The following is a 24023-nucleotide window of genomic DNA, read 5'->3' as shown; positions in this document are numbered from 1 at the left end:
TTAGTGGTCACTATTAGTGTAGTCATTTTGAACTAAATGGATCACAAATCACTTGCAAGTTAGCTACAAACCCATATATATTCAAGAACATTTAATTGCAGGGATTAAATAAATACTTCAATCTCTTACACTTTCAAGTGAAGAAGTTTAAATGCACTTGATACCTTTTGGATTGAGATAATAAATGCTTCTGATTTCAAGAGTGCAGCTGGCAGACAACTATAACCCAATTTCACTATATAAAAATTAAGATCATAAAATCATAAAATACTTTTGATTAAACAAAAAGATTAGGAGATTCCTCTTAAATTTCATATTCAAAGCAGGGTCATCTACAAGATCAGACCATATTTATCAAGATTTTTTCCAGATTCTTTGAGAATCTTCAAAGACAGAGGCTGCTCTACTTTACTAGCTACATATGGAACTTTGCATTTGGCCTTGTTAAATTCCATAAAACTGTCCTTTCATCCTTTCAGCCTGCCTAGGTCCCTCAGCATGGTTGCCCTGCCCTTGAGTGCATTGACTGTTCCTCACAGTTTGGTGTAAACTTCAAAAGTGGATGAGCATGTACTTCATCACCTACTCCAAATTACTGATAAAGATATTAAACAGGATGGGTCCCAGGACAGATTCTTGTGACATTTCACTTATTTCCTTATTTCCAGGGTTTGGGTAGAATATGACCCATTCACCCTCTAAGCCCAGCCATCCAAAGAGTCTGTTAACTTTCTAGTTGTCCAGCCATATAGACCATATCATCTTCTAAAGTTGAATACATGGAGAATGTGGGAGAGAGTGTCTAAAGTCTTGCTAAAATCTAGGTAAGTGACATCCACTGATCTCCCTGTGTCTAAGAATTCATAATATTCCATAATAGACAGCAATCAGATTTGACCTGACATGATTTTTTCTTCACAAATTTATTTTGATTGTTATTTGCAACATTATTTTAAATGTTGCAAATCACATTTTTTCTCCTTTATGGACCTGGGACTCACTCACTGTTTTCTGAAGAACTGAACTAGGGCTAGCTGACCTTCAGCTTCTCTGCTCAGTCCTTTGGCTTTTTAGAAAAAGTCATACATATGCCCTTTGCCAAATCTCTGGCACCTCCACCAATTTCAATAGTATTTCAAATGTGATACATCTGCGGCCTTGTGATGAATCAGCAGCATTATTGGATGCAGCCTGTCTGCTCCAACATATGAGCATGTGCCAAATTACTTCAGTAAACCCTGGTTTGGTCTTTATCCACTGCCAGTAGTTACTCTTCTCCTTTAAACTGGAGGCCTGAGAAACTCTGTCAGAGAAAACTGAGGCAAGAAGGCACTGAGACATTATTTGTGTATACTGTCACTTAATTACTCACCTCATGCACTTACTTTAATTTTTCCAGCCTTTTACTATTAATGAAGCAGTAGAAGCAGTTCTTGTTGCCTTTCAATTTTCTTACAAATCTTATATATAGTTGAGGTTTGGCTTTCCTAACATTCCCTTCATATGCTCAAGTATTTTTTCTAAATTGCCTGATTTGCAGCTTTTTCCTGCTCTATCACCAGTATACTGAGTTGGCTTCCCAATGCATCTACCAATGCATCTTCCCAGTGCTTTCCTGAATTTCAGAATGAACTACATTCTTGTAGTTGAAGGAGATTTTTCTCTAGGCTTTAGTACATTTTTCTAAGAGATTTTGTTATTGTACATAAACATGATCTGGAAAAATAATTTAAAGAATGGCCACTTTGCTATGAGAATTGACACAAGTATTTTAAAGCATTTTTATAGTTGAAATTTTTAAATGTTGAAAAGTTCATGTATCAGTTTTGTTCTATTTCAATCAGTTTCAGATTTTATTCTAATGCCATTATTAAATAGCTTTCTGGAGGAAAATATTGTTAACACTGTTATATACTAAACTCTCTTTTCTTGCAAGTGTGACCAAATTGTAACAAGTTATTATTTGACTTGTGCTGTGCTTTACTGTCAGCAGCAAAATCAATGGCATGTTGCAAGAAAATGTATAATATAACATGTAATAACTTGCTTGGTTACACCTTTTCATAACTGGTAATATAAAAATGTGCATATTTGTTGTGCTGTCTTAATAGCACACATGAAAGTCAGCAAAAGTTATCTCAGACCTTAGAAGTGAAAGAAAGTTTTGGCAGCAATACCAGCAGGAATATTAGCTATCTGAAACATGATCCTGAGCTCTGGCAGGATTTCCTGGACAGTGAAAGAGGTAAAATGTGGTATAGTGCAGCAACATCTGAACCAGACTTTAAACATTTGTGGCTGCAGGCAATGTGCTATGTGCTATTTCACATAATTGTCATCTGTATTTAGTACTGTATCAGTGTGAGGAAAACACTGATAAATACACAGTATCTGGTATAACAAGGAACTCACTGTCATAGTTTTGATCTTTCTACTCATCTGAAACAGACATCACCAAATTTTTCATCTTCAAAGTCCTCTAATACTGAGTTCAATGAAAAGAGACAATGAAGACATGTGGCAACATACCATGTAGTTATCTTTTTAAACAAGGCCCATAAGTAGGTGTCTTGCTGTGTTAATTGCATCAAATTCCTTCTAAGAGGTGTCATGAGGCATCTCTCTCAATTTTGGTAGTGCAGGCATTTTCTCTGCTGAGCTCCAGCTCCTTACATTTGAAACTGACCCTCACTCAGGGCTCCAATGCTGTACTCACTAAGAAGTGTGGGCAAAAGTACTGGAGGAAGGGCTGCTTTAATACTGCTATGAGCAGTAAGTTAGGGTGAGCGAGTGTAACAACAAGAACAAAGGAAACATTCAGTAACAACACCATTCATGATTCTGGTTCCTTATTGAACTAGGGAATTTTTATTGTTTTTTACAATCATATTGTTTTGTATATGCATTGGGAAAAATAAAATTCAGTCTGTGCCTCTGAGTATTTTGTAGTTATGATTCAATACACAAGATGCATGATCTGACACTTTATATGGTATTGCTCTGATTGCCAAACTGTTGTATTGTACAATTACTCAATGTTGTTTCTTCTTACTACATACAGTGTGTTTTCTTTTGCTTTGTTTATTGAAAAGCAAGTAAAATGAAGTATACTACTTATACACTGCAGGCAATTATATTTTTTTAAATTTCAATTTTTAATACTGTTCTCTCAAAAACCCCAAAACCCACAAAACATCTGCACTAAGATGAAGCATTGGGCATAAATGCAATAATCTATTGTAAATTATTCCATAAATGCAATAATCTCTTGTATTAACAGAGTAGATCTAGAGACATCAAACTGTTGGGTTTCTGCTCTTTTTTGTTGCTACACATAGAGATCACAATCTCCCAGTTTCAGTTAAGAATAGCTGGAAATAAATGGGAAAAGCATCCATTACTGTATTATTGTGGCAAGCTTTATTTAATTTTGTTACATTACCCGCTCCAGATATAGATTCAGAAAATATGTAATTACATAAATGCACATTATGAACCAGTATGACCATGTGATTTACATTAATAAAGGAGGTGTTGCTACCCTGACATTATTACATATGTCTTTTTAGTTCTTGTCCTTAAAATGCAGGCAAATATGCAGGCTTAAAAAACTCAGAGTACCTTTGTTACCTTTACTCCTCCAAGACTTTATGTAATGTCAACAATGGCATGAAAGAAAGAGAGGGAATAAAAAGGTAATGAAACTTCCACCACCATTATATACACACGCTACTGCTAATTTGAGAGATGAACAAAACAATTCTTACTGCATGCCAGGTAGATCCTGCAGTGAGCTCAGATTTTTCTAGCAGAACAACATCCTTCAAGCCAGCTTTAGCCAAGTGATAGGCTAGACTCACACCAACACAACCACCTCCAATGATCACTGTATCTGCTCTGTCTTTTCCTAAGGAAGGAGATGATGCTTCTTTACTAAAAAAAAGAAAAAAATTACAGACAGTTAGAAAAAGGCAATTACACTTTCCCCCACTTATTTTGTTTACAGCTTCAACCATAATACACATGGGTTTCTACTTGGGAGTTTACACACACAGCTTAAAATCTAACCTGTTCACTCATATCCACTTTTAAAGTAAATGTTGATTGAGGGTCATATAGGTAAACAGTAGTAATAAAAAGAAAAAAAAAAAAAACCAACAACAAAACCTGAAAACAACAAGTTTGCTGCCACTTACAACTTTAAATATTATTTATCCAATATACCCTTATACATAGATCCTAATTCTCAAAAAGAAGCTGATGCATAACACGATAATGTCAAAACCTGACTTTTCCAAAGTACTGTAGTATGTGCAACAAATAGGCTTTAAAAATATTAACTTAGTAAGGCCCCTTAATAAATTTCTAAAACCAATGTCAGTAGACTACATCAGTGTATATGTTCATGAAGAGAAATCTTGGTACTTGGTACTTACTTTGATGTTCTTTCTATTTTGCCATGTTCACAGATTCACTGAGGTGGAAGGTACCCCTAACGATCATCAAGTCCAACTTCTAAGTGAATGCCCCATGTAGAGATTGAATTCACAACCCTGGTGTTATTTGCACCATGCTCTAAACAACTGAGCCATTCTCAGAGTTGGCATCTCCTACTTTGCTTAAGACAAAACATTATAGAAACAGGTTTTTGTCAATGGCCCACACCTGCTGCTGCACACTGTACTTTCACAACTACTTGAGTTCGTCATAAACCAGAACTGCTGCCATAAGCAGCCCTATTCTTCTGCAAGTCAAGTGATCCTCCTATCTACTGCCTCATGCACAGACAGCCAAGCAGCAAGCTACATATGGACATTTATCACAAATTTTTAAGAATTAATTTTTTTGAATGTGAGACAAAGTAGCACGTTATTACAGTAGCAATACAGACTACCATAAAACAACAGTATCTTTCTCTCCAGTTAATCTATACTCAATTTTATCTCTCCTCTCCTTGTATACTTTCAACTCCTCTGGCAACAGACCTTCTAATGTATAACTAGTCTTCTACGTTTTCCATTCAGAAATAAAGGCTAGTAGTTTTATGTCCTATGAATGGAGATCTTATAACATTTTAAATGCAATTGCAGGCGGAACATGTACCATGCTTATACAATAAGTGGTGGCGAATGAAAAGTAAAATAAGTGGGAGCACAGGACATCACAGGTGTTCTGTATTTGGTGCACCACACACATGCATGGGTTCTTTTTTCTGATTACACATTAATTTTTGCAAGTTAACAGTAAGCTGTTTAACAGCAAGATGTGCGACACTTACACCAGCTTCTCTACTGAATTTTGAGGCACATGGTAAACAAGGTCAAGCATAAATTCTTTTCTTATTTTTCTTTTATGCTGTGGATTTGAAATCTCCTCATGTGCCTTTCAGCTTTTTTCAAGCCTTTGCCCAGGAGCCTGGCAAGAATCCGGGGTTCACCTTCCCTGTGAACTAAACAGGTCACCCAGACGTTTGATCGTGCCAGTTAAAACCGGTCATTATTTGCTTATCGGTATGGCCCAGAAGACAACAGAAGGGACCTCGCTACACCAGGTCAGCAACGCACCCCGGGCTGTTTCTGGCTTTGGCGCATCAATGCGAGGCGCAGAGAGGCACCTCCTGGCCACAGGTGCCCCAGCCGGCCGACGGTGGAGCGCCGCAGCCCGGCAGCCGGAGCTGGCTCCCGTCACCAGCTCCTCTCGGCGCATACCGGACAGCAGCACATGGGGGCCGCGCCTTCGGGCGGCGCGGAGCCACGCGCGGACGGCCGCGACCGCGACAGGCCCCTCTGCCCGCGCCCCGCGCCCCCCGCCCGGCCCGGCCCGGCCCGGCCCGGCCCGGCCCGGCCCGCACTCACCGCCCCTGGGCGCCGAGGGGCCCGGGCCGGCGCGGGGGCCGCAGCCGCCGCAGGGCTCCCCGCAGTACCGCGCTCATCCCGCACAAGCAGCAAGGATGGAGAGCGCTAATTCCGCGCCGCTCTCCGCCGCGTCGCGTCCCGTGCCCTGTTCCGCCGAGCCCGGCCCTCCCGGAGGAGGGCGCCGGACCGCCCCTTGGGGCAGGGGGCAGCCGGGGGGGGTCAGCCGGGCGCCTCCGCACCTCGGGCCGGGCGGGGACGGCGGGAGGGAGCGGGGCTGCCCCGGCCGAACCAGAGCGCCCCGTGGGGTCAGGGGCCGGGCCGCGCCGGGCGGGGGTACCGCCCGCACCGCTACCCACAGCGTCCCGCCTCCTCCTGGGGCTATAAACGTGCGGCCGGAGAGCCCGCCGCGTCGAGGATCGCGCCGAGCTGTCGGGGCGTAGCCGTGCGGCGAGCGTCCCTGGGCGAGGAAGATGCTGCCGATCAGGAAGACTGCGAAGCAGGGCAAAAGGGTAAATCTCCTGTCTCCTTCCCTCGCGCAGACCCGGCCGCTGGTCCCCGTGGGTACGGGAGCCGTGCCCCCGTCACGGTGGCCTCTGCCGTCGGCCGCGGGCGGGCGCTGCCGCGGCGGGACAGGGCGCTGCGGAGGAGCAGCCCCGTGCCGGGAGCCTGGCGCAGGGCAGAACTCCCGGCCTCCTCTCCCGCCTCCGCGCGGTCGTGTCCGCGGGCTCTGCAGGGGAGCTGCTTCTTGACTGGCACAACCCGCGACCCTCGCCGGTTAACCTCCCTCTAAGGTACTCGGTATCTCCACAGGTAAGGCGATCTTGTGAAAACCTAAAATAAAGCCATAGTAATTGTACCTGTTCAGCATCGAGACGTTAAGGATATTTGGACCTCGTTATGAGACAGATAAATTAGATTGATCTTAACGCAGTCACAGCCCACATAATTTTTGTTTCTCTGAACACATAGAGTGGAGCCACCAGAGTGCAAAACCATTTAGTGTAATATTATTTGATACATGAATTAAGCAGGACTTGCGACACACTGCAAATTAAAATAGTAAATATTTTAAGGATAAACTGTCATTGGATGAGATTTCTATCTCCAGCATCCTACCTTCTCTATTTAAAAGGTGCAGATTGCTCACCCCTTGATTAACATGACTGGTGTTTATCATATCAACCCAGATTCCTATGTATGCATGCCCACTGCTCCCCTATTTAGCTAAAGAAATAAGCAGTATAAAAAGTTATCCAGGCACCAGCCATCCAGGCCATTAAGGCAAAGCTATGAGCAATATCTAAGTCAAACTCTCTGATGTATATCAGAACTGGTACCCTGTGCTGTTGCTTGACAAGGTCAGCAGAATCACATATTCTTGTCTTCTATTTAAAGAACGCTATTGCCATTAGTAGGGCACATCTTTCTCAGAACGGGTTTTACTCATTTTTATGTGTAGCGCAAAAGAGCAGAAACATATGGGAAGAAGACTATGAGCTCTAGGTCCTACAGGTAGATTGATTATGAAAGAAGAATCTATGGGGTATTTGTTCTGTTTTTTATATTTTGGCATATACCACCTAATATCAACACCTAGCAGAGGAAAACTGTCCTAAATTCCCCCTCCAAGCAGTGGACTTCTCTCGAAGGCTTGAAACGTGAATAGTTGTTTCAAGATTTATTTTCTCTCCACTGATGAAAAAGTGGGTTATATGTTGACCAAGCAGGCTTTTCACTTACACAGTACAGTTACATGCCTAAAGATGGTAGTAGGAATATCTTCATAGAGGCATTTCACACTTTCCATGTATAGGTGTAGGGACCATGTGGTGCAACTTCATTCATAGTAGCAAAAGTAAAGCAGGAAAAGATGGCTCAAAAAAGCCATGGATAGCTTTTTACACATACTGTTTTTTGTAATTTAACACATTTTTTGTCTCCTACCAGATCACCTGACAGTACAATATTGATCTGGATTAGACATAAGCGTACAGCTGTAGGTCTCTGAACAAAACAATGTTGATGTGCTGAACTTCAGTTAGCTATATGGTGGTTAAATAGGTAGTATTTTGCACAGTATATAAAGTAAAAATTGTATGAAGACAAGATATCAGACCTATAATGAAGTTTATGAAGGCAAATGAAGGCAAAAAGGTTATTTCCATTTGAATCCAATATGAACTGACAAACTAAGGTTTTATTAAGTATTTTGTGCTTTGTATTTATCTCTCCTGCCATTAGATACCTTGGTGCTAGACTTAATATATCACAATATGTTAAAGTGCCATGGTCTATTCAAACATGGCTTATGTTGCATCTGTGTGTCAAAAGTGAAGATTTGCACTTCAAAAAGAAACAGAACTGTGAAGAAAAACTGCTTTTAAATACCAGAAGTGACTTGTTAAAAGAACATTCTGTTGTAGTACATTTAAATACATAATAATAAATATAATACCTATATATTATGTTATTTTGTGTCTATTACTCAATGTTCAGTTAAAAAACAACAACTGAGGCTGCCTTTATGTTAAAGATTTGTTTTTCTTCTGCATGCCTGTTCTCTACATATCAAATTTCTGAAGCAGGCTTCATCTACAAAAGATCCTTTGGCAGACAGAAGAAGCATGGACTCAAGCAGTGAGCTTTTGCTGTCCCCATTTGAGGCATTCTTTACAAATGAAAGTTAGTTTGTTGCAAGCAAAATCTTTACAAAACCTCCTGATATTTACTCTAAAATTGTTTCTCCCTGGTTCTGTGGAAACAAATATAAAAACTTGCACACTTTGCTGGAGTTTTAAAGTAAATGGGCTCAATATTTTGGCAAGTCCCTAGTACGCAATGGAATCTGATGCAGAGATTTACAGGCCAGCACTTGGCAAAGCTCTGCACAGCAGCAGTGTACAGACCAGTCCTGCCATTTTGCTGCAATGCCAGTGCCTCAGCCAAAGTAGGTGATGCTCTCAGCCAGGCTTTGTAGCCTCCAATGAGCCTTATGCTGCTGTGTGTTGTTCTGAAACTGGCACAGCTGGTACACTCCTCCTTACTGTTGGAAAGGCCTTGTTCTTGTTCTACCTAAACAGCACTGCTGAGACATTGTGTTTGTCTTTGTTGGATATATGGCATGAGAGAATTGTATTAATGAAAAGGAAATTATCAAGAAAGTTAATAACTGAAGTTTGAAGGTTAATTGTAAAAAAACCTGTCCAATCAGCATGAAAATCACACTCAAATCTATCTCCATAAGGCTTATCTTTTTCTTACTCCCTCAAACTTCTGTTGAAATGAAGAAAACTATGGATGAAAATTTCAGTCTTACCCTTGAATAATTCTTAGCTTGTACTTACTACCTTCATATATGTAGTCTTCAGTCAACCAGTTTTTAATACAGCTGGAATTATGGTTGCCACCTAGTAGTAGAAATCAATCCTACTCTAATAGTAGGTACTTTTTAGAAGTTTTGAACAAGTCAATGAAGCAATTAAAGGAATAAAAATGCAATATATTTTAGGAGAAGCTATTATTTGTTCTCATGTTTTTCAGTTTTACAAAAAAGGTAATTGCCACTTTCCTTGCATTAGCATGGATTTCAAGGGAGAACCAAGGTTAATCTTGCATAGGGTTTTGTAAGGTTTGTAATTTGGCACTCTAAAACTCTAAAACATTTCAAGGCTATGCAAAACAAACAGGATTTTCTTTCATTTTGTAAATCTGAGTAAGCAAATCCTGGCCTGTGAAAAGACTGTCAGAAACTGCAAGTCAGCTTTCTGAGATGTGCATTGTTTGGTAGGAAACTGTTGCATGCTTACTTTTCTGTGATGCCTGTTCTGTATCTGGAGTCACAAGCTGCTTGTGGTAAGGCTCTGTGAAGGTGGCATTGGAAGCTAGAGAGCAGATGAGCTAATAAAGAGATCACTGGTACTAATGTCTTCTTTTAAGAAGTTTCTTATGTATTTTACAGGAGAATTTGAGATGGCATATTACTTTCATAGGAACAGAACTGGACCACCGACTTACAGTTCTGGAAACAATATCTCTGGAATACAATATAACTGACTAGTGAGCTATTATGCACACATAATATATGTGTGTGTGTATTAAAGCCTCATGCTGCAAAAGAGTACATCTACCATTCTTTAATTAGAATTTTACAAAGGAAATTTATTACCTTTTATTATTGTGGCAAAAATATTTCTGCTAGCTCACAGATATTTATGTCTGCCTTGCAAATACAGAAAATAGCTACCAAATTGAAAAACTGTAGTTGTTAACCTGCCCTCATGCTTTCTCCAGGGTATTCTAGAACGCTTGGATGCTGGAGAAATTGTGATAGGAGATGGGGGATTTGTCTTTGCTCTTGAAAAGAGGGGATATGTAAAAGCTGGGCCTTGGACTCCTGAAGCAACTGTGGAACACCCAGAAGCAGGTCAGTTTTACTGGGAAATGATATTCCTATAGTGAATGTAAACAATTGCATTTTGGGCTAAATAATATATATACAGGAACTCATAATACATTTTTAAATACAAGTGTTCCTTGACACTGTAGAATTACATTAAGAACAGCCTAAAACCAGCTCATGTTGCCTGTTTTACTTGCTCTTACACTGGTCAAAACAAGTTGGCTCCGTAAGAATACGAGTAGTGCGAACATATACTGACACCTCTTCAGAATGATCTCCTAGTTTTCAATAACTTGCATCTCAGGGACTTTTTCATGCAGCTGTAGTTATATTTGTGTTTAATAACATTCAGTGATTTCTCTCATGGATTTTTCCAGTCTGTTCTTGTGCTGATCATTTAAAGCTTGTAATTTAAAATACCTTATGAAAAGGAATTCTGCAGTTAATTATCTGTTTTATTTTGTTCTAGTCATTAATTTATATTTATAAACTAAAATAGTTTTTTAATTAATTCTTTCAGAGAAATGGCAGTTTTTGATTGACATTGTAATGGGAGTATTTAATGTTTCTGGCTCCACTGTAAAATGGGGAATGAAAAACCTGATAGGAACCTAAGAATTGCAATAAACATTTAACAGAGTAACTCTCTTGAAGTGGAGAGAGAAAAAATGACCAACCATTCTATGCTTCCCAGTGTAAAGACTGTAGTGTGTAGCATAAATAGTGCAGAAGCAGATGGTATTATCTATTTATGCATGCTTCATTACAAGAAAGCATTTGCCCTAATAATATGATGTGCAGTTAATCCCACAAATCAATTCAGAATATCCTGAGGAAAAAAATTTCTTTGTTCTTAGTGTTTTCCAAGTTAGTTTTTTCTGCTATACAGGAGAAGAAGGAAGAGGAGTAGGAGGAGAGATATCTTAGTTCTCTCTGTTACATCACTTTGTACACTTCACCTATTTACTCAGCCTAATCTTTCTCAGCCTTCAAATGTCACTTATGTGTCACTTAACATCCCTAATTTAGGGTTATGGGCAGCTTTAGATAATGCAGAGCTTCAGGAGAAGTTTAAGGATTGATGACCCAATTTGCTGACTCTCATCTCCCAAAGAGACATTCCATCATCTCTCTATTTCTCTCCATGTCTACCTCTGGCTATGGCCATCTTACAGCTCACAGCACTTGTTCTGAGCTCTTTCTTTCCCCCTTGCTTGTCATTTTTGCACCTCAAAAGCCTATTTATAAATCAACCCTTCAGAGCAAATCTGTTATTTTCTTTTTGTACAATGGGGCTGCTTTCCCTCCACACTTTTGCTCCTGCTCACTCAAGGGTCATATTACTTTGACAGCAGATGTATTAGAACACAAGGAGCAACTGGCAGAGACAGTGGGTGTAAAAAACACACAGCTACCAGAGCTTCTTGTCTAAGGAAAGGAAAAGGAAGAAAGTACTGAGAAGGCAGCAAGGAATAAAAGAAAAAAAAAAAAAAAAAAAAAAAAAAAAAAAAAAAAAGGGTTCAAGGCCATTAACTGTATTACAAAAGAGGAGATTTGCCAGACTGGTAATTGTAGAAATTAAGAGATATATATTTTTCTTCTGAGACAGAAGACATACTCTGATATACTCTATAATGAACCATATGCATGGGTGCTTATTGCTCCTATCTCCTCACAGCTTATGTCTATGTCTTTTATGTAATGTCCAACTCATGATGGATTTAAATGAAAAATTGGTGTTACACATCTAATTCCTAAAAGGCATCGAATTATTAATAATGATTTAGCCTCATGTGACTATTATTCCCATTTCTCAAATGCTAGAGGAAACATGCTGGAAGTCATACAAGTAAACTACAGAGTGGTTTAGGCTTTTGATATTGCATAGTGCTGCGGGTTTGATAAAAACAACAATGTATTCTACTGGTAAAGCCTATTTGCCTGAGGTTGAATGAGATTCATTCTGATACTTACAACACTATTGTTTCCCTCAAAGTGTATCCCATGTCTTCTATTCACAAACCTGGTATTTTGGGGTAAGAAATTCCTTAATCACATGTGTTAGATAATATTTCATTTTCCTACTTATGTCACCATCCATATTCACACAAATCCCAGGCATTCTTCTAGAAATGATCTACTACCAAAATGTCATAAAACATTTGTGAAAATATTTGTAGATTATTTTTTTCCTTTTCTTATTTTCTGACCAGTTTTCATCAATGCTTCCTCATTCAGGAGAAAAAAAAATCCACTAGAAACATACAGAGACAGTCCTTTTATTTGGGTTCAGTGGCCTATGGTTATGATGTAGGAAAAAGAATTCTTCCTGCACTGTAATTTTTTTGTCTCTTCATAAAGATGTGAAAATGAAATTTGATTCCAGGCATTCAGGAAGATTCCAAGAACTTTTTGAACAGTAGCTCTGCTATAACCTGTGTTCCTGCAAAGATTTTTGTGACTCCTGGGCTAAGAAGCACTGTGTTAAATCACCTGTGTAGTAAGAAAAGAAGCACTGTAGTTACCCAAGGTGGCAACTAGAAATAAAATACTGTACCAGTAGAGAAAAGCAAGGGACACTACACTGATCCTTCACTGAAAGCAGACATGCTTGCATGTATATGCGTTAAATCTAGCAACACAAAATGCTCTTTGAGCTTCTCTGGTGTAGAAAGCTTAGGGGAGTAATTTTATTCTCATGACAAACTTGCTTATTTTTTTAGTGACACAAACTGTGTCTGTAGACAATGACTTCTGATAAACTTCAGGAAAACATTTCTAAACATCTGCCATAGAAATTGCAGTGTTCTTGTGTGTGTAGGTAATAAGTATCTTGTGTACAGTGAGTAAAGAACTCCTGTATTTGCAGTAAGCTGTTAAGCATTTAACTCTGTTTTATATGATCAGTAGCATTCTAGTAATTATTGCAATTATTATTCTGTGGGTATGTATATAAAATCAATTAAAAGTTCCTGTTTTGTTGCTGCTGTGGCAATTGCAGTGTACTGCTTACAGCCAGAAAGGCACGACTACCATTACAGAGCCTTTTCCCAAAGTCTTACTGTAGGAAATTTATCTATTGAAAGTAATGGCAACCTTTCCTTTAAAAGGATTGTTGTCTATGTAGTAAAATCATCATGTGAAGACATATGGGAAGTATTAATTCTGTGCTGTGAGTTACTTTTCTGGAGGAACAAATCTTTTAAGTAAGGATGTATTTAGCAAAATAGAGCTTTAGTTTTGGCTGACTATACTCTTTTTAAACTTTGTTGGGGAGTTAAACTCAAAAATGCAAAATAGAGGAGGCAATGAAACATTTTTCTTCCATATAATTATCATCTTGTCCCTTAATTTGTTGCTATGATATTTTCTTCTGTTTTCTTCTTCATAATACAGAAGCTAAGAGAAGACAGCTTTTTCATTTGAAGTGCCTTTTGTCTGGTATTCCTTGTTATGGTTTCATGTTCTTTTATCAGACATCCGTTATCCCTTCCTAAATCACTATAAAAAGCTCTATAAAGCCCTATAACTGGGAGATCTGAAGGACTGCAGAAAATAGAGGCTAGTCAAGGTGGCAGGCAAAACTGAATCTGCGGCTAAACTGTATAGAAATCTTCAGTCATTCTTAGCAGAAAAGAATGAAGAAGAAATTTTTATACCCAATGTTTTGATGGTGAGAAGAAAGAAATTCTATGGAGACTTCAGTACTGCTTCTAATTTCTCATAATGGGTCTTCTAGTAAACACAATGTCACTTACTTTTCAGTAACATTACATCAATAAACACTGGATTTGGGGATAACACAGTAATAACTTTGTCTCTTAATTTGCAGTTCGTCAGCTTCACCGAGAATTCCTCAGAGCTGGATCCAATGTTCTGCAGACCTTTACCTTTTATGCCAGTGAGGACAAACTAGAGAACAGGGGCAATTATGTAGCTGAGAAAATAAGTGTGAGTAAACCAGCTTTGGAGATACAAAATAAGTTGATCAATTTCAAAAGGTTTGGCAAAGAGATTATTAAGTTTGTCGTAACTGTTTTGGCTATATTTGAGAACCAGAGAATGAGATTATGGAATTTCAGAGTCTGAAATGGCAAAAAAGCAAGGTGAAGTGACAAAAAACCCCAAAACAAAACAAAAAGCAAAAAGAAAATGGGGAGAGGATGATGAGAGGAAGGAGAATGGCCACATTGTATTTTTTCTGTATTTTTATCTGAGGAGATGGGTTTACTGGGGTTTAGATACAAAGATTATAGGGAGTACTAAATGCAGAGAGAGCAAAACTAGTAAAAAAACAGAGATGTTTTAACATCCAGAGAAATTAATGAACTGTAAAAATGGTGAAGAATCTTAAAGAATAATGAGTAGCTAATGAGAAGAAAATGTTTTTAGAACCACATCTTCATTAAGTAGCAACTAAAACAATCCAAGCTATTCACTGTATTCAATATTCCCCTTCTCTTGTGTGAAGGTAATTTTTTACATCAGCAGAAGTTCCATGTCAATGTCTTCTTACTCCCTACACAGAGGAATTGTAGGATGCTCTGTGTGTTTACTAGACACAGGCCCAAGGAATTCCTGGCCAAACATTTCTATATAGTACCTTTGAGACTAGAATGTTTGGCATTGAGTGGTTTCTCTGATCCTATTCCTTTGGTCCTACTGTACATTCTATCTTCTGCAAACTAGAGAAAATTCTCCAGGGCTCAGGGAGGAAGGAATAGCTGTATCTGTGAAGATATCCTCAGTCAGAAATTAGAACAATCTGGACAGTAGGGAAACTGAGGCTTAATTGAGTTCATACCAAAATGTCATATGACCAAATTTATCCAAAATGCTGTACCTTTTACCTGCAATAGATACAACACTGAAATATCCGAAGTGGTAGTCCCAGAAACACAGTAACCCTGGAACAAGCCATGCTTCAATTCTTGCTGACATGCAAAATTATAAAGCCTGGAGAGCACCTGGTATTTGGATTTCATTACATCAAACCTCTCAAAATTTATTTCCTGCCAGTTCTAGAGTCAGGTTCCTTCAGGATTTAACTAGTTTATGGTTCCACCTCGCAGAGTACCCAAACATGTACCTATGCACAAGTGCAAATGGAAAATGATCTGTCAGCAACAGCTTTAAAAATCAGCTGGATTTTTTGAGACAGCCATGTAATCTTCTCTTCTTTTGAGAGAAGATTATGGACTTACAGACTTCTAAATAGTCTATGGACCGCAGAGAAACCTGCTATACTCCATAAATGTTAAATACTACAAATATTGATTCTTTTTCCCAGATGTTTTTTTTTCTCAGTTTAACCTCTTTTTGAAAAGCTGTTCTGGTCATCCCAACTTAGATACAGAAGGAATATGACTTCCAGTCCTGGTGATTAATTAGCAATATTTTCCCCTTTCTTTAAGTTGGCAACTTTAATATCACATAATTAATAATATCTTTTTAAAAATGTCTTTAAACCCTATATGAATATTATATCGGGGGTGGGAGGTGTTAATTATCAGAACACTAAAATACATTTTAAAAAAGAAAAGTTGAAATTCTCATATATTTTGTTTTCCATTCACAAATTTCAGAATGAAAACATATGCTTAGGTGTAACTAACTAATTTTCTAAGAGGTAAAGAAAATTCCACTTCACATCAAACGCTTGTTTTTATAGGCTATTTGTGTAAGATCTACTAAAGGTAATGTATTTTGTAGTATTTGATAATATGGTAACTTAGAGGAGGCAAGAAATTATTTTCGTAATGTTTTTTACTGTTTGAAAGAGTTTTATCTTCCTAATGAATGTTATTCTAAAAGTCCATTTGATTTAAATTACATTTAGTTAAATTTAGCAATAATATGAAAAAGCCATTATGACTTCTGACTATTTTTGTTCTTCTAGGGTTCTACATATCTCTGGTAAGATAAAACTAACAGATTCTATATTCACACAGTGCCACAAAGTGAATGAAGCTGCTTGTGACATTGCAAGAGAAGTGGCTAATGAAGGTGATGCTTTAGTGGCTGGAGGAGTCAGTCAAACACCATCTTACTTAAGCTGCAAGGATAAAACAGAGGTTAAAGCAGCCTTTCAAAAGCAAATGGAAGTCTTTGTGAAGAAGAATGTGGACTTCCTAATTGCAGAGGTAAATCTGTAAAAATAAATACGGGCCTTCAACTGGCACAGTGTTAACTTTTAGTCTACTTTAGGAACTATCACTATATGTTGCTACCTCCTTCAAAATTTTCTGCTGTGCTTTTATCTCAGTAGTATCAGATATTTTTGTAAATGCCCACCAACATCTGCAGGTGTTCTGGAATAGGATGTTTGAACCTCAATTTCTACCCAAGTCAAGTAAAATTCTGTACTGATACAAAGAGAAAATGTTGATGGGATCTTGACTAATCTGTATTTCTTCCAGTACATGGAAAGCAACCTAAGATGACCTTTCCAGTTGACGATAGGTCTTGGGTTAATCCTTGATTAACCCCCGCTATGAGCAGTCTTGTTCTGAAACAAAAGTAACATTGTTTTTAATTTATTTTTACTCACTTTTAAAAATCCTTTTTAAACTGCGTGGCCAGTAAACTCAATTGTTAGTATAAATTAGAAAATAATCAAATCATTGTATTGATGGTGAATTTGGGGTCTGGATAAATATTTTTATATTTTTTTTGCTGAGAAACAAAATAGCCTAGTTTTAACTTTTTTCAGTATTTTGAACATGTTGAAGAGGCTGTCTGGGCAGTTGAAGTTCTAAAAGAATCTGGAAAGCCAGTTGCAGCTACGATGTGCATTGGTCCAGAAGGAGATATGCATGGAGTGTCCCCTGGACAATGTGCTGTGCAGCTAGTAAAGGCTGGTAAGAATCTGTTTTAATGTGCCATTTGAAAGTATGGAACAAAGAAAAGTCCCTAATTATTGGAATAAATAGATGTGTATGTTAAGTAGGTAGCTTCCCAGTTGTATCTGATAGGCGTTTTGACTCTGTAGAAAAGTTTTTGTATATACTTTACTAGAACAGTCTTGTAAAAACATATGGAAAAAGAGCTATGAAGTCTTTGATTATTCGTATGAAATGGGTAAGAGCAATAGCCATAGAAAACTGCTACCGAATACAGCAAAATCCTAAACCTACTCAAATTTAATTGCAGACCCATCCCCAAATTCTAGAATTACAAACACAAAGCTGCCTTTGATTCTCTGCTCTAGTTTTTGCACACAGTTCAAGCTCAAGATGAGAGAATTAAGAGAATTAAATAATTAATAATATTGCCTATGGAAGGCTGTTTTCTACAGAACAAGGGGAAGGGGAGAAGAAATTAATCAAGGGCATGATGGGCAAAGATACACAGGTTTACATATATTTATTCTGAACTGCTCTTTTCCTTTCAAGTTATAGTTGAAATCCAAACGATGAACTTATGTTAGGATCCTGCTACCTGTTTCCATATGTGGCTTTACATAATCAGACTTCGCTGATTAAAACACTGTAAGAAAAAAACATCTGTAGGATGGTAGAAGGTGTGATTCATCATTAGAAAGGTACAGAGGAGTGCAGCTGAGATGTAAATGGCATGATCAGCCTCAGAAGAGTTGTGCCTGGCTGTAGCACAGCTGCCTTGCTTTCATAACACTGATGTGAAGATGGACAGCAGTGCTTCTAGAGTGCTGTGGAACTTTCGTCTCCCACTTCCGGGGAAGTTGTGACTTGAAGTTACTTTCCTCCTCCTAGGTGCTTCTATAGTTGGAGTCAACTGCCATTTTGATCCAGAAACTTCCATTGAAACTGTGAGGCTGATGAAAGAGGGCTTGCAGGCTGCTAAACTGAAAGCCCACCTGATGTGCCAGCCACTTGCTTTCCATACGCCTGATTGCGGAAAACAGGGGTTTATTGATCTTCCAGAATTTCCCTTTGGTAAGACAAGGGTATATTTTTTGTTGGTGATGTTGCTTTATTGATTGTTCCTGGCTTATTTTTTGCTCCCAGCTTTTAGTACAGCTGAAGCTGCAAGGTGTAATTTTATTCAATATGATGAGTCCTAGTTATCCTGTCTGGCATTTTCCAAACAGGTCAAAATGTAATATTGGAGTAAAGATCATCCACATAGTGTGAATACATCAGAAGTATCACAGCATGTAAATCAATGTGTAATTATGATGAAAAGAGTTAAAATGCCACAATCTAAATTAATTTTAAAAATATTCTTCCTCATGCTATAGAACCCTGTTCAGGACTGCTGTAAACAGTCCGAAGAGCAGCAGCAAATGTACCAAAAAACCTTATTTTTCTGGGTTGTGATATCTATCCCACAAGGCCTATGTTTACCTGTGTAAGAATTTAATGTATAATGCAGTACAACAGATATAGGAACATTATTATTGCACTCAAAATAGTTGAATCTTGTAAGTGTGACTGTCTAATATATGTGACATTAGAGAGACACCAGAAAGGGGACTTTAATATTGCTAACAAATTAGCAGTTTGGAGAAGAAGTCTCCATGTATGCTCAGGAGAAACTCTACAAAAACTGAAAGAGCTAGCCATTTAATATTTATATAAGGCTTGTGTATTTAGGGTTTATTTTCACATTAGTATTTTGCCCTGTATTGTAAGGGCAAAATCAACTTAAATATTTTTAAGGCTGATTAGAAAATTCTTTCACTTTCAGATAACATACACCCTTCTTTTCAAGATCAGAATAAATGGTCCTAAAGCATTCACAATTAGAATTTGCAGCAAAAAAACTGAGAAGTAGCTGTGATTTTCAGGAAGCTTGTTGGGTTTTTTTTAATTCCTCTCTTTTTATAAATGAAGGAAAGAGAATAAAGCATAAGCCTGGGGCATTCATTAAATGGTAATAACACGTCTGAGTCCTGAAAATATCTAAGATGTTTAAGAGTGTTAGGAACTCATTTATCCTATTCATTCCTTCATACAGTTCCTCTGATTGCAAGCAGAAAAAAAAAAATCAAACAGATGCAGTAAGCAATCAAGTGAATGGAAGGATTCACTCTGGTTTTTATGGTTCTTGGCTTGTGTGCTATAAGCAATCTGTATGACATCTCAGCATCTAGAATTTCCATGAATAATTAATTGGTGAAGACTGGCTCTGTGAGTGTTTTCAAAACCCAGAAGCAGCAATTGATTGCTTGACAGCAGATAATCTTTTTAGTAAATCATTGTTAAACTGAACAAATTACCTGGTTTTCATGAAGGCAGTAAGAGAGAGTTATTTAGATATCTGAAGAGTACATATACTCTCTACAAGGCAACAAAATCTAAGTTTCTAGGGAAGCATTAGGTATGTTGTATTTACAAACTCCAGCAATTAGATGCCAGAAGGATTTATTTTTCTGTAGAACTCTTTCCATTTTTCTATGTTTTCTCTTCTTTTTTACTGCAATTTCTCTGAAATGTCACCAGTTAAATAAAGACAATGTTTTAGAAAGAAATTACCTGGTCACTGAAAGCATACCCAATTATCGGAAAGGTAGATATATTGAGGGGACAAATCTAGGAGCATGTTACAGTTTTTCCTCATCAAGAACTGTTAAGTTAGAGATATTTAATTCTGAATAAAGCCAAGAAAAGTACTGCATTGACAAACATGGAAAAAATAAATAAAATGTTAGTTTTGGGAAGTTGTCTCTCCACTTTAAAGACAAGGATCAGTGTGTGGGACAGTATCAAATGCTTTGTGGAAGTCCAGAAAGATGACATTCATCATTCTTCTCTTCTCCACCAATACTGTAACCCCATCATAGGAGGCCACCAAATTTGTAGGCATGGTTTGCCCTCAGTAAAGTCATTGTAAAGTAAAACTGCCACTAATCACATCCTCATTTTCCATGTGCCTTAGTACATCTTCCAGGGGATTTGATCTGAGGTTTTTCTGGGCATTGTAAGACTGACTGGTCTCTCTATCTCTGGCTTTTCATTTTTTGCCTTTTAAAAAGTGTGGGTTATGTTTCCCCTTCTCCAGTCACTAGGAACTTCACTGGACTGTCACAAGTTTTCAAATATGATGGCTTAGCCACTTCATCTGCCATCAGATCAATGCATCTTATCAGGTCACATGGATTGTGACAGGGTGATGGAGATGACAGGGAAACAACCTATACTGTTCCCCTGATGCTTAGTTGCCTATACGGGGGTAAGCTGAGTGCACAATGATACATTCTTACTGTTGATCATTGGTAATAAATTTTGCATTAGTTTTTAAATGATATATGAAAGAAAAGGAAATCATGCATTTGTGCTTCTGATGCTTTCTATCATATCTTCAGCACTGCACAAAAGCTTGTTTTTATTTGAAGAGCTTTCTAAAATGCTTAATGAAAGTTTTTCATGCCATATTAGTCCACCTAATTTTCTTTTGTTCCATCTTTCCCTCTGAGACCAATAATTTTCTGTATAAGAATCTTTAGTTGACTTCCTTCTGCTTTTTTATTTGGGAACCTGATTCTTAACTACAAAATGGACTTAGGGTATAACTGCTTTGTATCAACTTGTTGCATGTTAGGCATCTTCAGGACATAGGGACATTCTTCAATCCTACCTCTCCTTTGTGTTGCTGGAGTCTTTCTACCTCAACCGCAGCTTCTTTGCCCAGCAGTGTTCAGTGCGCGGATATGATGCTGAACTTAAATGATAACCATGCTGGTTCACATCTTGCAGATAGGCATATACATTATGAAGTGGAAGGACTTCGAGGTTTTTATTTCTGTATTTTTATTTCTTAAAGTGTCTTCTTCAGTCCCCATTATTTTCTTTCCACTTATTCCACTCTTGTGCCTCCAGTTCCTTGAGGTGTTCTTTTTCTTGCTCTTTTCACTTTTTATTCCTTTCCTTCCACAAGTCTACTCTCTCGGCTCTTGTTATTCCATCGCAATGCTCAAAAAAACTTGCATCAGAGAGGGTTCAAAATAAAGATGGCATTCTAACTTACCTGCATACAGAACTTTCCACAAGGAATGAGGTGTTTTGAGGCAGTAAGCTGCTCATGACTGGGATTATAACTAAGGGTTGGGCTAAGAAATAGCTAAGATCCCAACTGGCTGCCAGTATCCAATTGTGGAAAGAAGTGTAATAAGCATTTATGAGGAATAAGGAGCAGGATTATTCCTATGCCAGTAGGCTGATTCCTTCTCCTTTCACAGATGAGTGTGTGGTAATCCGTTTTCCCAGGTATTGATTGTTTATTAGGAAATGTAGCCGTAACATTGAAAGTATTCCAATTCTTCAGCTGAGAACTCTGCAGAATGGGAAACATGATCAGTCTCAGAAGATATTGGGTGCTGTTTTGCAAGGCCAGAAATGCTTAAAAGCACAGGTTAGCAGAGCACTGCAGAATCTGAAAGCTAGACTTCTCAAAGTTTCAATTCTAGCTTAGACAGTTCAAACACATACATCTACATCTACAACCACTTTTGCAAAGAGAGTGCAAGTGTTTCAACAACATGATTTCTTACCAAAAAAAAAAAAAAAAGGATAAAAATTGAATGGACCATGGTGGAAACTTAAGATATGAATGTCTTTGCAGGTCTGGAGCCAAGAATTGCCACCAGATGGGACATTCAAAAATATGCAAGAAAGGCCTATGACTTAGGAATTAATTTCATTGGAGGCTGCTGTGGGTTTGAGCCATATCATATCCGAGCAATAGCTGAGGAGCTGGCTCCTGAAAGAGGATTTTTGCCAGAAGCTTCTGAGAAACATGGTAGCTGGGGTGATAATCTGAGCATGCATACCAAACCCTGGGTCAGAGCAAGGTATGTATATCTGACCTGGAAACCAACACACCTTTTGCAAAGGCTTAACTTGCTCCACAGAGCACACTGGCTTAGCTGATATGGGCATCTAAATATTACCGTAAACATTTTATGTTTAGAATTATACGTTTTATGTTTAATAATCTCCAAGAATTAAAGCTGACCTTAGAGCAGGGAAAGGGGTGAAGGAGAGTATAGGAGCTCCTCTGAATGTAATTCATGACAATGAAAAGGAAAAACTGACATAATATTGTACATCAGCTCCTAATGGTGGCTTTCTTACAGAATTCCTTTCAAAGAGGGAAAGATACTTTAAAAGCATGTAGCATTTAATTGAACATTTTCATTCATACTTCTAAATATAATGTCCACTTTTACAAGTTAGATGACACTTTGCAATTGTCATTTAAGTCATGTTTCCTTCAATGTTATGAGGTGCTGGGAAAAAAAAAAACCACTGAGTTTCTTTTTCTTTATTTAGGGCAAGAAAAGAATACTGGGAGAATCTGAAGCCTGCTTCAGGCAGGCCATATTGTCCTTGCATGTCAAAGCCAGATGGCTGGGGAGTGACCAAAGGAGCCAAGGAGCTGATGCAACAGAAAGAAGCAACAACTGAACAACAGCTGAAGGAGCTCTTCCAGAAAAAGTTCTAATCCACTACAGTTATATAAATCTTAAAATGATTTATCTACAGACCATCTCATGCTTGAGAAGAAAATCTGTGAAGATGAGTACTGTGTTGATTTATCAGTTAAAATGTAATGAAAGAGACAAAATGCAGAAAAAAATGTGATTACATAGTAAATGTGTCTAACTTTGATAATAAAATCCTTTTCTGAACAAATAGTTTAGAGAGTACGCAGTCAAAAGTAATTTTGGATTTTCATAATTAAGCTTCTGTTAGCTGAGTGCCTTTAATTGGGTAGACACAGAAATACCTGGAAAGTAATAACTGGCTCAACTCACCTGTGAAAAAAGAAAAAGCCATCTATAAATACAGTGTCAATGAACTTCAACCCCCAAGTCTGCTTTCAGTTTGGTATTATAGGAGCTTCCTCAGACCTCAAGATTTGAGGAGTTTCCCCAGACCTCGAGATTGAGAACTAGTGCAGAAACACACAAACTGCCAATTATTTGTGGTCACTTTCTGGGATTCAAGAGAACAAAAGTAAACTGAAAAATATATCTCATAATTGTAATCAAAACCTAAGGAAAATGAGATCTTGCAGGAATTTCTTATATGCAGAGAGCTTTTAGAAGAGAAAAATGGCAGGTAGGCTGTTTTTGTCTTAAGGTACCATGTACACAGTATTTACTCTTCTGGGGATTAAAAGGCTTAAGAAATTACTCTGCAATCTAAAGAAACATCAAATAAGTTAAAAATAATATCATGAAATAGTACTGTATTATCTTCACACCTTAAATTGTAAAACCTCAAGAAGAATACTGTATCTCTAGTAAAAAAAATAATTTTCAAATGATGCAGCTGATTTCTGGAAATCTCATTTTAAAAGTAATACAACATGCGTTTTGTTTTTTTTTTTTTTAGCTGATTGCTTCACTCTACAATCTTAGTTTTAACAAATTTAAAACTCTGTTAGGAAATTTGAACACCGATTTGTTTTCAAACAAGATAAGATTTTCATAGGAGGCTACCACTATATTTAGAATTTGTAAAGGACACATTTCCATAATTTATTTTTGTGAAGTACCACACAACTTCAATTTCTACTTAGAATGAATTTTCATCCATCCTACATTAAGGCAACTACATTTATGAAAATCTCATTCTCACAGTTAGTGTTGAAAGATGTAGTTAGACTACTTTTTATGTATAAGCTTATTTCCTTGTTTCTATCCATGCTGTATTCTGCAGTTCAGGAAACACATATGCAACACTTCAGTGAGAAACTTCATGCACCCTTTACAGACTGTTATTGGCAGACAGGTTTAAGCCTGTGTTCCCCAGGCTTAAAACATATTAAAATACTAGCTA

At 37.8% G+C, this 24023-nt stretch overlaps 2 protein-coding genes across 3 annotated transcripts in view; one reads left to right on the top strand and one right to left on the bottom strand.

The window, feature by feature from the left end:
* DMGDH (dimethylglycine dehydrogenase) overlaps positions 1–5994 on the bottom strand; it is a 40955-nt gene extending 34961 nt beyond the window's left edge. The window contains exons 1-2 of one of the 2 annotated variants that reach the window (XM_068177534.1): positions 5856–5994; positions 3768–3933 (exon numbers count right to left, since the gene is read on the bottom strand). In XM_068177534.1, the coding sequence (XP_068033635.1) occupies positions 3768–3933; positions 5856–5932 (243 nt within the window). In that variant the 5' untranslated portion in view covers positions 5933–5994. Of the gene's footprint in view, positions 1–3767; positions 3934–5278; positions 5396–5855 lie in introns of those variants that run through there. The other variant, XM_068177535.1, reaches the window with a different exon arrangement.
* Positions 5995–6225: 231 nt separating this feature from the next.
* On the top strand, positions 6226–23517 carry LOC137464814 (betaine--homocysteine S-methyltransferase 1). Its single transcript, XM_068176352.1, has 8 exons — positions 6226–6364; positions 10146–10278; positions 14087–14205; positions 16206–16397; positions 16967–17114; positions 17988–18170; positions 21799–22027; positions 22509–23517. Exons 1-8 carry the CDS (start codon positions 6326–6328, stop codon positions 22678–22680), a joined length of 1215 nt encoding a protein of 404 aa, XP_068032453.1. The 5' UTR covers positions 6226–6325; the 3' UTR covers positions 22681–23517.
* Positions 23518–24023: the final 506 nt, after the last annotated feature.

The sequence above is a fragment of the Anomalospiza imberbis genome, chromosome Z (assembly GCF_031753505.1).
Source record: "Anomalospiza imberbis isolate Cuckoo-Finch-1a 21T00152 chromosome Z, ASM3175350v1, whole genome shotgun sequence".
Lineage (NCBI taxonomy): Eukaryota > Metazoa > Chordata > Aves > Passeriformes > Viduidae > Anomalospiza > Anomalospiza imberbis.
The sequence above is the reverse complement of the archived record's forward strand: the minus strand, read 5'-3'. Positions and strand labels throughout refer to the sequence as shown.